Genomic DNA, 13,527 nt, shown 5'->3' on the forward strand with positions numbered 1-13,527 from the left:
GGGTCTTTTTAAGTCCGCTGCAAGTAGGTCTCAAAGTTATTTAATTTAGCAGTTAAACTTAATGATTGAACTCTTGGAAATATTAGTTATGTTTGCATTATTACACTTCACTGGCAATCAATTTAAACTTAAATCAACACATACAAGCTAAAACACTACATTTCATTAATGATATCATTCAAAATTTTACGAACTACTTTTACTGATGTACCGGCATACTACCGAGGTTGATTTCGATAAAAATGGCCGAGGAGTTCCGAATGTAAATCAAAATTATATATCCAAGTAATATTGGCTGTTTTTAAGCTGCACCATCACAGATTGAACGTTTTGACAACTTTTTTATGTTTTGTCTTGGAACCAGCCAATTTATGCGAAAAACCATAGAAACCAGTAATATAAGACTGCTAACAAAAAATTATATCGCAGATTTTTATATTTAAGTTCAAAAATTGATGTTTTATGCATTTTTCTTAAACCGTTAGTAACGGTTTAAGCCATAAAACATTAATTTTCGAACGGAAATATAAAAATCTGCATTCTGATCTTTTGTCAGCAACCTTTTATCATTGGTTTGAAGATGTTTACGCAAAAAAATTGCTTTTTCCAAGACAAAAAATAAAAAAAAATGTAAAAACGGTATATCTGTGTGATTGCAGCTTTAACAGAACTGGTGAATTAAGGTATACATGTACTTCAGTAACTTGTTATTCCCATACGGGGCAGTAAAAGTGAACATGTACAATATTGGGGTGGGGGAGGCGGGGGAGGGAAGGAGGCGGGGGATCCTTACAAGGCTGGACAAAATAATGGTGGAAATCATTTTTAACAGTTTTTAATTGCTTCCAACGCAAATAATCGTAACAAATTTTATCATGCAACATACGACATAATACAACATGAAATATATTATACGATATGAATATGACACTTCACAAAGCAAGTGGGGTTAAATTTTCAACTGAGTGAAACAAATCTCTATTTTTAAGTTGAATGCAAAGGCTATTGCGAAAAAAATCAGCAGTACGGCAAAAAAGTGCAGGGTCGGGAGAACAAATAAAGTCAGTTTAGTAAGTGGAAAGAAACAATTTTATTTTTTAAGCCTATAGCATTAATCACATGGCTTGAATGTGTAGCTATTGATCTTTTATGAAATTAAAATTGATTACTGATACAATAATGTATACGTTGTTTAAAAAACATATCTATGTTGAATAGGCTTTGGTAACACTTATTTATTATATATAGTCATAAGACCATCAAATGTAAAAAAGTTATATGGACAAGAGCTTTTTGTATATGGCCTATAAAATTTACATTTTTTTCAAGTTAAGGAAAACCATGTACAATTATGTGATAAAGTAGAAACTCGTTATGTCGAACTCTGTTATCTCGATGTTCTGGTTATGTCGAACCTTTTTAAAATCTGTTGGCTCTAGTTATACAATTTTTGCATTTTGTATTTTCGTTATCTCGAAGTATTCTCCAATGTCGCAACGACTTCGAAATAGCGAGTTTTGACTGAATTGGAATGCCTGATGACCCGAAATTATTTTGGTGTTATTTGAAAGGGTTTAATATGCAGATGAAGAATATGTAAAAAATGTACCCCCAAAAACATTTCACAAACATTCTTTTTCACCTTGAAGTACTTGCAGAATGAATCATTTCAGGGCTAAATTCTAATTTCTAAAAAATAACAATAAATACACATTGTAATATGTATAAATAATAATGATATTTTAATGATTGATAATACTTTTAAGTAATCAGGGGCCATATTTATGAGGCATCTTATTTAAATATTTAAATATAGTGGAAACTTTTTATTAAAAACACACACATGAAAATAGGCAGAAAACCGGTCCATTTATTAACGGCATATTACAACTAGTGATTGAAAACTAAATTTAAAAAATATTGTTGCTTAAAAATCGAAAAAGTTTACTAAGTTTACTAAGTTTTCCTAAAACCCCCACAAAAAAACCCCCACAACAACAACAACAACAACCAAAAAATCACTAAGAAGCTTTATGAACAAGGTCCCAGTAATCAGGGGTCGTATTCATAAAACATTTTAAGTCATTTCCTAACTTAAGTCACTTTATTAATTTAAGTATCACTCTAATCACATGAGAAAATGGCTTAATAATTTCTGAATTATTTTATTGCATTTCTTGATTCAGAAGTACATAATTTTATGTTGAAACACTTATATATTTATTTATATTTAATTAAAAAAAACATGCGAAAATTACTTAAGTTAAGAAATGACTTAAGATGAGTTATGAATACCGGCCCAGCTCCCTTTAAGTAATATCACCATGTATTGGGTCATCAAGCATTCATAGTCAACACAGCTGACAATAGCTCGATACAGTGACAAGCTCATATGTACATGCAATACCTTAAACGGCATTCGGAAACACCTCGGCCATTTACTATCGAATACAACCTCGGATGTATGTCGGTACATTGAAAAAAGTAGTTCGTAAAATTTTAAATACTTTTTTTAATTAATTGTGTTTTAACGTTTATTTTGTATATCTAAGTTTAAAATGATTGCAAGTGAAGTGTTTAATTGTATGAACACTTTAGATTCCCACGAGTAAAGCCATTAAGTCTAACTGCTTAATTGAAATTACTACGCTATCTACTTGCTGTGTAGTTAAATGTAAATATTTCTAACAGCGTAAATCGTCCATATACATCCGAGGTTGTTTTTCGATGAAAAATGGCCGATGGGTTCCCAATGCTTAAACGAGTGATTCTGTAACCCCATTACCAACATTGACAAATTCAAGAATGGGAAAGAGAACAAAAACAGAAGAAAACCCACATGCGTATGGAAGATAAGTATATCTGGTTGGGCTAATAAAAATCCATTCTAGAAAAAAAAATCAAATTTATACAAGTTCACGATTTGAAATTTTCTTACAAGCAACGTAATTTTAAGTTTGTCGTAAGTACATTACAAGGTCATGATTTTATCAAGTTATTTTCCAAAAAATCAAATCTGATGTCAATGTTTTCCCCCTTCTATCATTTAGACTTGGTTCTGCTTTGAAGTGCGATGGCAAACTCCCGTTGAATATCCGGTTTGTCCTGGTTTTGGATGGAGGAGTGATGGGACTTCCGGTTGCCCTGGCGCTCGGTGCCGTCCCCAGGGATCAGGTCGGCGGAAATCCAAGTGAGATCCATCACGTCATCTATCCCGGGACGCTCCGTGTAGCTGCTCTTGAACAAGGTTAGAATGATGGCCTTCACTTCCGGTGTGACGTATCTGAACTTTTGCCAGGGAAAGTTCAACTTCCGTTGTTCTTCTAGAACGCCAGTATTTCCTAGCAATATACAGGGGGAATAAAAAATAACGGCATCGTACATTGTAGATTAAACGAACGACCGTGGGCACCGGCCGATATGAACAGAACAGAACAGAACAGAACAGAACAGAACATATATTTTATAAAGACTTATACTAATGTACATCGTCTAATCACATAATTATTCACTTAAATATGTCATGTGTATGTACAAGTAAAGTTTTAAATTTGAATAAATATTTGTGTTACAGGAGCGTTATTCAATTATAATTAACTAATATAAGGTATACATATGTAAACGTAGTAGTGTAACAGCTTAATAAACAGGTTGTAAAGAGAATGAACAAAATTATGTATCATTGTTTAGAATACAGTTACGGATATATAGTGATTCCTTAACGTATTTACAGAGCTTAATAAGCTCAGATCTATTAACATATTTTAATAGTGAATTATATCTAAACACGGAAGGGCGAACATAATATGACATTGACGGTATGATAGCTTTTCGGTACGCGAAATCTGATAGGAAGCGTATACCACGGAAAACTGACAGGCCGTTCCTTAAAGCACAAGAGATATTTGTCAAGCATAGTGTTCCCTGAGCGCCGCTGTTAGAAACAAGTGCACGTTATAAGGACGCTGATTATTAATTATTCATAAATTATTTCCCCTGAGCGCCGCTATGTTAGAAACAAGTGCACGTTTTAATAAGAGCGATGATTACTAATAGAATCTAAGTATTAAAACGTGTTTATGAATATTAATACAAACATTTCGACTTTTGAACTGCGGACAAACATTTTACAAGACGGTTGATCGTGACCTCGACCTTTGACCTACTCACATAAAACACAACACGGGTAATCACCTGGTCTAGGGAAACCTACCAATTCAATTTCATGGTCCTAGGTCAAATAGTTCTCTATTTTTCCTATGCAGACAAAGCTTTCATAAGACTAATGACTTTGACCATGACCTATTACCCTCGAAAACTATAGGGGTCATAAACTGGTCAACGGCAATATACCACTGAAGTTTGATGATCATGGGCTAGACCGTTGACGAGTTATCGTACGGACCAAGTTTGTTTAAGACTGTTGACCGTTACGTTGGCCTTCGATCTACTAATATTAAAACAATATAAAGGGTCATCTACTGGTCAAGGGCAATATTTCACTTAAGGTTCGGTCAATAGACCGACCGACCGACTGACCGATCGACAGACCGCCCAACCAACCATCCGAACTATATACATTTCAAAACATATATGCCCGTTTTTTTTTTAAAAGGCCATAATAATACAAGCGGATTATTGTTACGCAAGAGAAAATGTTGATTATAAACATTAACATTATATTAGCAAATCTGAAAATCTCATTAAACTCATGCAGAAATTTATCTGTATAACTTTCTTTTACTTTGAAATAAAATTTAAACGGCTATTTTTTAAAGCAAGTTTTTTCACTTACCTTTGCTCTCATCAAAAGGCATTTTCCCGGTGATGAAGATGTATAGGATCACTCCCATGGCCCACATATCTGCTTTCTTCGGGTCGTACGGCTCCCCGCGGAGAATTTCCGGTGACGCGTACGACTTGGAACCGCAGTAGGTCTTGCTTAGCTCTTTCATGGAATGGCTCTTCACAAACCCGAAATCGCAGATCTTGATATTAAAGACGCAGTCTAGCAAGAGGTTTTCTAGTTTTAAGTCTCTGTGTGTTATATCCTGGTCATGGAGATACTTCACGGCGTCACCTACTTGCCGTATCCAGATTCTTGCAAGGTGATCCTTAATTGCGCCAGATTTTTGAATGTAACGCAATACATCGCCATTTTCAGCGAATTCAAGGATCATATAGACACGAATGTTGTCTTCAAACATTTCATACATTCGAGCTATGTTTGGATGTATCATTCGAGGCCAAATTGAAAGCTCGCGGGGCAGAAATCGTGTCTGAAAATCTCTTGGGGCTTTGTTCCTATCGATGATCTTAACGGCAGCTTTTTGGTAATCATAATTATCCAGACAGTAGGCGAATTTCACCTTGGAATAACTTCCGCTCCCCAGCGTCTGCTTAACAAGAAGGCCTTTCTTGGCGAGAACAGCGCGGTAGGTTGGTCTGTATGTGACTGTTTCCATCTTGGTTGTTGACGACTTCTTCACATCAATAGGTTCAACTTCACCTTTCATTGTTTCGAGGTCATTTTTCAAGGCCAGTTCCCAGGAAGACGACTCCTCACTGGACTCAATCTTTGGTCGTTTTGACGGCAACATCTATACATACAACGCCAATACAGATACAATAAACTTTTCAACTACTTTACTATTCTGTCCACCATTTTGAATTTTGGAATCCAAGCAACTTCAAAGTGAGGTTCTTGTGTATCATGTGATCAAAAACATGCGACGTTATCATAGCGACGTCAAATAAACAAACGCCATATTGGTTCCGGTACAATGACGTCACAATCGAAACAGCGCGACAGAGAACGACGTTGAACGCAAGACAATCATTTCCCGCATTATTTTCACAATATTTTCCTTAATATGTAATATTTTTACATGAAAAAATACTAAAATGAGCGGAAAAGATACAGTTGTAATCTCCGACGAAGAATCAGAGCTGAAAAAGCGCGGGTACGCCCTTGGAACTACGCTTGGAGAAGGGTCATACGCAAAAGTTAAGAGTGCCTTCAGTGAAAAACTTCAGTTAAGGGTCGCTATCAAAATAATCAACAGGAAAAAGGTCCCAAGAGATTTTAGAGAGAAGTTTTTGCCGAGAGAATTGAAAATATTCGCTGCTGTTGAGCACAAGAACGTTATTAAGATGTACGAGCTCATGGAGTTCCATAACAAGGTTTGTTTTTGGAGAAATACAATTTTTTTTTACTATTATGTATATTTAAATCTAAAAAGACCCTCGTAACGAAACTTTTAATTACTGATAACAATATTGTAACTGTGTAATTAATAGCTGAAAACGCATACAAATTAAGTGACTGGAGGGTCCTAAAAGATTTACAGTGATCAACTATCGTCTCATTAGGTAGATATACCGTTCTTTCAAATTAAACACGGTATCTTTCATAAGAACCATCATATTTATTCATCCTTTTCGGTAAAAAAAAAACAATTGCATTAATTGTGGTACATCTTATTTGGTAGTAACAGCGCATCTTTAAACTTTTAGGGTTACAACTTGTCAGGCAAGATTTAACCTGGTCCAGATTTGATCGGATGCCTACAATATTTCTGTCTGACCTGTTGCATGGACTTAATGAAAACATGTTTATTCTGGATGTTAAAAAATTGTCTTTTTTTAAAGCAATGTGAAGTATTTTCTACATTTAGCTGCACATGTAATGCACTAGTCATTTGCAACCACGGCCTCTCCAGGTCCGGGAAATAGCTGGGACTTTGACTTTTGGTTCAGCCAAGCCCGGGTAAAACCTCCAGCGTTAACTTTTTATATTACTTCATGCACAAAACATACTCGATAGCGCCACCACTACTCGACAGCGCCACCACTAGGGCAACAGCGCCACCACTTTTATAAATATGTGCATTTTTCCTTTTTAAGAAGTGCTTATTAATTTTGTTGTGTTCCGGCATAGGTACTTTACATAACAGTTATGTTTGCATGCATGAGAATGTTCTTACGGGGTGTGTAAGCACTGAAATGTAATTGCTATGCAATCAGATCTCAAAATATGCACAAGTCTGATTCGGGAGAAAAGCTCCTGGCATCACAGTTTGCACAATATTGAAATGAAATAGTAACCAGCCTACAGTAGAAGTGTTCTTACACGGTACCACATTCTCCGATTTTCGAAATATGTCCGTTAAATGAAATAATCAAATAAAATATAAATCATACTCACGTTTGTCCATGTCTACATAGGGCACAGCTCCACCACGACAGTGTCGACAGCTCTTTTTCTTTGCATCACCGTAAAGTGGTGACATACAAGTTACCATCTAAGCCTCATGCAATTGCACAATACCATGCATTTAGGATGGACTATTTTGTTCACAATTGTATACACATGGTTGAGTCTTAGTTGCCTTAGTCAATTCACTAGCGGACCACCCGGAGCGCGACCCCTCGCTTAAATCGTTCAAGTTTATTTTCTAGTTCCACTTAGGCCACTCCTTTTTTATTTTTTGGTTTACAAGAATTTTTGGAAAAAAATGTCCACCGGGTGGTCTAAAAAAAAAAAGGAAAAAGGTTACAAAATATACTCTTAAAAGGTGAAAATCAGAAAACAACATAAAAACATTGAAAAATTATATCATTTACTTGACATTTTAAATTTTTAAACTGCTATTAATGCATGTTTTAATACACACAAAGTTTCAAAGTTCTAATACATAAAACACACAGTTTAGATCTTACATTCTGTGCATATAAAACATCAATGAAATTGACTATAAAACATGTTTACATGTATAAACTACACTTTTTATCAAGATACATTGGATATCACTCAGCAAGACATTTGTTTAGCTTTAAGGGTATGCTAAAGCAGAAGTGAATGCAGAACACTTAAAAACTGACCAATATTAAATTGAAAAAAAAAAGAGAAGGCGAATTTTACGCATTAAAATACACAAAAATTGCACTGTATTAAAACAATACATTACATTTTCTAAACATTGTTTCAGTTATTTCAATATTGAAAAATGTCAATAAAGTGAAATAATTACCAATTTTGTAAATAAGAAGTAACATTTTATGAAGACATTTGAGCTTTAATATTGTGAAAACAATTCATGAAAAACTAAAAACCAAACTAGACCTAGATTTGAGTTGTATAACCCTTACCATGCGTGGTCCTAGTTTTGTGTAACCCGGTCCATGCTAATTCCGGATATTTTCACACCGAGATATTTACCATGGGATGTTCACTAAATCCATTTCAAATTCAAATCTTGCAGCAAATTACCATATCAGTACATAAAAATCACATAGCAAAATAATAAATCTAGCATGTGACTTAACTTCATGTACCAATGATAGTAAACTGACAGAGAAATCCATAATTATGTATCGGATATTTTCATCTTCTCCAAACTCCGCCATTTTTTGTGTATACATGCGTTCACAGAGCATATATACTTCATGCTTGTTTATGAACCTGGATCCGCCCCGGCTATTTTCAATATCACACCATCCAATTTTATTAGAATATAATGATTTCAAATGATATCTACTTTCTTATTCATGTTTAAATTAATTGACTTTGTTCTGAGGAGTTTGTAACTTTTTTCGATTGCTAGGTATGACCTTTGTCTGTACAAGAACTTGAACGTACTTTTCACATTCCTTACTTAATCGTCATTTTCAAGAGAATTAACAGAAATATCATTGCCAAACACAACTCCAAGTAATAGTTAGATGACATATTAAAATTACTATTAATTAAGCATGGGCGGAGTGAGCGTGAATTAAAAAATCTTTTTGGGAGTACCCTAAAACTCACCTCAATATTTTACACCAAAGTTTAGTTCTGAGGGAGGGGCGCATGTTAAAAGAATTTGGCCGGGTGCGTCCTCCAACCATGAATCCGCTATTGATTTTTTACCATTTTGCTTATTTGAAGTTATTTCAAAACGATCTCTGCAGGTGTACATAGCTATGGAGCACGCGGGCCACGGGGACTTGCTCGAGTACATCAAGTTACGTGGCGCCATCCCGGACGAGAGGGCTAAACAGATGTTCAGACAGGTGGCCAGCGCCATCAGCTACCTCCATAACATCAGCATCGTCCACAGGTATGGGGCACGTGTATTCCCTATTCTTTGCGATCTGCTATTTATATTATTCCGATTATGCATACTATAGATTGGTGCATTTCAATTTATTTAAATGCATTATTGTATAACTCATTTGACTTCATTGATATTTTTTTTAATCAATGTGCATGTGATTTAGGTAGAAATTAATTAATATTTTCTCATTCAAGACCTTCTTGTATAGCGTCGCGGTAGAGCCGTCTGGTCGAGAGTTCGATCCCAACCATATAAACGAAGCGACTTGTGCAGTCTTTTACTGATGATTATGCACTTTTTCTAGAGACCTTAAGTGCGAGAACTTACTACTGGACAACCAGGGCAATGTCAAGGTCACGGACTTCGGATTCGCGCGCAATTTTATGGCGGGTGACATCAGCAAGACATTCTGCGGAAGCGCGGCGTACGCGGCGCCGGAAATCCTCCAGGGGAAGCCGTACAACATGCCGCTGCATGACGTCTGGGCCATGGGAGTCATCCTGTATATTATGGTGAGGATTTTGATTACTATTGACCTGGGACCGTATTCAGTTACCAACTTAGATTTAACTTAAATTCAAGATTAGAATCTTAGTGTTTTGATTGGCCCGTATATCTATTAAGCTGACCAATAGGCTGAGTGAAATCACTGAGGCATGTCAAAAGATCAGGATAGGATCGATATTGAATATTGGCCCAGCTGTCTTAGGATATGATATTTTTAATAGTTATTCGCGTTCAAAGCAACATATTTTAAAGATCTGTTATATGCAAATCTTTTCTTAATAATAATATTATTATTAATAATATTAAAATTAATAAATAATAATAATAATAATAATAATAATAATAATAATAATAATAATAATATATAATAATAATAACATCTTTATTTTAAGAAGGTAACACATTATGCATAATTACAGTGCTATTTAAAGCATAAATGAATACTTAAACATATTGATTATGTTAAACACAAGTATAAAATTCAAGTCAAGTCAAACAACGTTTATTCTCTCATACCATAATATATGGCAAATGAGGTATATACAATGAACATCAATGACATGGCGGCAGATACATGTTTAAATCTAGAATACAATACCCAACATGGGTATCGGATTCACACATGTATACTATCATTGAAATTTGCTGTTTTTGAAGTCTATCGGAGGGTTAGTGAAAATCAGGCGTATACATCTCCTTTCTATATGGATTTACAACTGTGTTGCGTTTCAGTACTCGGTACTATATGATTTGTGTTTATTGAAGCTAATATAGGGTATAAGCATTAAATAAATCTCAATATTCTTGACATCACGGTCAACTACAGCTATAAGTTATAAAGATTTAAAATAGATTTCTGTTAAAGCTGCACTCTCACAGATTTACCGTTTTGACAACTTTGTATTTTATTTTTTTTGTCCACTCGGAACTCCTCGGCCATTTTTGTCGAAAACAACCTCGAATGTTTATATGGACGGTTTACAATGTCAATAATCGGGTCTTTTTAATTCCGCTGCAAGTAGATCGCGTAGTAATTAGCAGTTAAACTCAATGACTTTACTGACTTTGGGAATCTTAATTACGTTTGCAATAATACGCTTCCCAGGAAATCAATTTAAACTTAGATCAACAAATTTATACAAGCAAAACATAATATTTTATTAATTATATTATTAAAAAAATACGAACTACTTCTACTGATGTACCGGCATACATCCGAGATTGTTTCGATAAAGATGGCAGAGGAGCTCTGTCTTGGAATGAGCCATTTTTTGCGTAAATATCAGCAAACCAATCATATAAGACTGCTGACAAAAGATCAGATCGCAGAGTTTCATATTTCCGTTCGAATGTTAATGTTTTATGGCTAAAAGCGTTACAAACGGTTTAAGGAAAATGCATAAAACATCAATTTTTGAACTGAAATATAAAAATCTGCAATCTGATTTTTTGTAAGCAGTCTTATATCACTGGTTTCAATGTATTTTCGCATAAATTGGCTCGTTCCAAGACAAAAATATGTCAAAACGTTCAATCTGTGAGAGTGTAGCTTTCAAGGCGCACGTTCTAGGTCGATGAAAAAACAACTTTTTAAATTTTAATGCATTTTCGTGTTAAACCCATTTGGTTTTAATGATGTTTTTTATCTGTTCCTTATGCACTAGTCAATTGTAACCACACCCGCCACCCCCCCCCCCCCAGGTCCGAGGAATAGCGGGGACTGTGACTTTCGGTCCAGCCAACCCCGGGAAAAATCCCCGCCCTGCGGGAACGAACTGTTGGTCAAATCCCCGCCAAATGCTCCCGCACCCAAGGGACCGTAGATAAGGCCCATTCCCCGCTATATTTTACGCGAAGACAAAACCACCGCATTCACCGGCATTGCGGGGCCACCGGGAAGGTAAAAAACACGGCCCTTTCCCCCAGCTATACCCGGTATACCCCCGGACCTGGGAGGGCCGCGGTCACAATTGACTGGTGCATTATTCTAATTATTTTTATGATGATTAAGGAACCAAACAACGGTACGGTATTTTAACTAGGGGATTTGTGGCCAAGTAGCTATTTACAAATAAAACGCACAAATAAAGGCTACAATTTTATCTGTACCTAAATGATATGCTTTTTTATCTTTAGAGTCAAATAAGTTTAACATGATAATGCATTAAAATTAGAACATTTAATTTTTGTATCAACCTTAAAGGGACTGTACTCCATATTATGAAATAGCGAGAGAAAAAAAGAAAATTGTCGAAAACTGACATAATCTTGGAATCGATGTGTACAATGCATTGAAACTTACTAACTGAAGTACCACATAGTTACAATTAATTTATTTTTCGCAGTGTTTTCGTATTTTTCCATTAAAAAAGATTACTGGGTATGTCTACCTAGTAGAATTCATTCCTTATGCGTGTTTGGCTAGTCGATGTTATCACGTGATATTACCGAGTTAGGTGTAAAGCTTATTTATATCACCCGTTTAGAGTAAGCCTTCGTAGCTCAGTGGATTCAACGCTGGACTGCAATTTTGGCAACACCGGTTCGAACCCGGTCTTCGACACATTTTTTTTTTAATTTTGGTATTTTTACAATTATGATATCAACGGGTTAAACATTGTATTCAATAATTGTCCTGAGATAAGTCAGACGTTACAGAAAAAAAAACTTCTGTTGGTGCCAATCTGGTGTACAGTCCCCCTAAGTGTGCTCCTTTAATTATATACATGTATGTATATCTACGTAAACATACTGAATCTATTGCCCAACAGGTATGCGGCTCCATGCCGTACGACGACTCCAACATCAAAAAAATGGTCAAAGACCAGACGGAGAAGAAAGTGGCGTTTTCAAAGCACAAGAAGGTCTCCGAGGAATGCCAGAGCTTGGTGAACGCCATTCTGGAAGTCAACTGTAAAAAGCGCCTCCCCATGTCCCTTATATTGACACATAAATGGCTGGAAATGCCAACGTGTAGCAATGAGCAGCGATAGCCGCTTGATACATCACTATTGTCTAGAATATGAATATTTTTTCGTTGAGAGAATAAAAATTCAGGTGAAAGATATATTTTTTTCTGTCAATATTAGGACAACTCACATAACCATTCGGATCATCTCGGCTAATTTCCATGGAAAACAACCTCGGACGTATGCCTATACAGCTGGTGAAGTAGTTCGAGAAAAAATATGGAATTAATTAACTGTAGTGTTTTAACGTATATTCTATATAACGTAGTTTAAAATTATTTTAAATGAAGTGTATCATTGCATAAATAATTCAGAATCCCAAGAGTAAAGTCATTAAGTTTAACCAATATAATGAAATTACTACGCAATTTACATGCAGCTTAGTTAAATATAAAGATTTCTGTTTCTATGAACCGTTCATATACATCCGAGGCTGTTTTTGATGGAAAACTGCCGAGATGTTCCGAACAAATAAACATGGTCTGTTTAGCACAAAAGAAGAACAGTAGCTTGAATTATATAGAAATCCCCACTTTTTTAGTAATCCGAGCACTTTCTGAACATATTTTCCATCCCGGTCGGTGGAATTACCGAAAACCCGAAAATCCCCGTAAATACCGAAAATCCCTTCCATTCTCTGAGGTATATAGCGTTTTCTTTAATACGCCCGGATTTACTACTTTATTGTGTTCGAATATTGTATGCCGTAATCTTTCCATCCCTGTTTTCCATTATGATACAAGCACCATATCGTCAGTAACAGTAGGTGCGCATATGTTAAAATTATGAATGCACTGTCCATTTTCATTATCTTCAAGTTTATCTATCAAGCCATCAATGTATATTTAGTAGAGAATAGGCGAGCTCATGCCTCCCTGGCGGGTTCCTGGTGTATCGGAAGTTCCTCTGAGTACAATTCTCGGTACAACACATGACTTGTAGCGCCAGAATAC

General features: G+C 35.6%; 2 protein-coding genes across 2 annotated transcripts; one reads left to right on the forward strand and one right to left on the reverse strand.

The window, feature by feature from the left end:
* Positions 1 to 3,042: 3,042 nt before the first annotated feature.
* LOC128208624 (testis-specific serine/threonine-protein kinase 2-like) lies at positions 3,043 to 5,600 on the reverse strand. The gene is made up of 2 exons (XM_052912174.1): positions 4,796 to 5,600; positions 3,043 to 3,341 (listed from the first exon to the last, which is right to left on the reverse strand). The coding sequence occupies exons 1-2, from the start codon at positions 5,598 to 5,600 to the stop codon at positions 3,043 to 3,045; spliced, it is 1,104 nt and encodes a 367-aa protein (XP_052768134.1).
* A 304-nt stretch (positions 5,601 to 5,904) lies between these two features.
* On the forward strand, positions 5,905 to 12,598 carry LOC128208625 (testis-specific serine/threonine-protein kinase 1-like). The gene is made up of 4 exons (XM_052912175.1): positions 5,905 to 6,183; positions 8,953 to 9,101; positions 9,403 to 9,610; positions 12,377 to 12,598. Exons 1-4 carry the CDS (start codon positions 5,905 to 5,907, stop codon positions 12,596 to 12,598), a joined length of 858 nt encoding a protein of 285 aa, XP_052768135.1.
* Positions 12,599 to 13,527: the final 929 nt, after the last annotated feature.

The sequence above is a fragment of the Mya arenaria genome, chromosome 11, assembly GCF_026914265.1.
Source record: "Mya arenaria isolate MELC-2E11 chromosome 11, ASM2691426v1".
In the NCBI taxonomy this organism is placed as follows: Eukaryota; Metazoa; Mollusca; class Bivalvia; order Myida; family Myidae; genus Mya; species Mya arenaria.

Coding starts and splice junctions, on each gene's coding strand:
- LOC128208624 (XM_052912174.1), bottom strand. CDS start 5,600: ATGTTGCCGTCAAAACGACCAAAGATTGAGTCCAGTGAGGAGTCGTCT. Junction 3,342..4,795: donor GCCTTTTGATGAGAGCAAAG/GTAAGTGAAAAA, acceptor GTATATTGCTAG/GAAATACTGGCGTTCTAGAA.
- LOC128208625 (XM_052912175.1), top strand. CDS start 5,905: ATGAGCGGAAAAGATACAGTTGTAATCTCCGACGAAGAATCAGAGCTG. Junction 9,102..9,402: donor AACATCAGCATCGTCCACAG/GTATGGGGCACG, acceptor CACTTTTTCTAG/AGACCTTAAGTGCGAGAACT. Junction 9,611..12,376: donor GAGTCATCCTGTATATTATG/GTGAGGATTTTG, acceptor ATTGCCCAACAG/GTATGCGGCTCCATGCCGTA.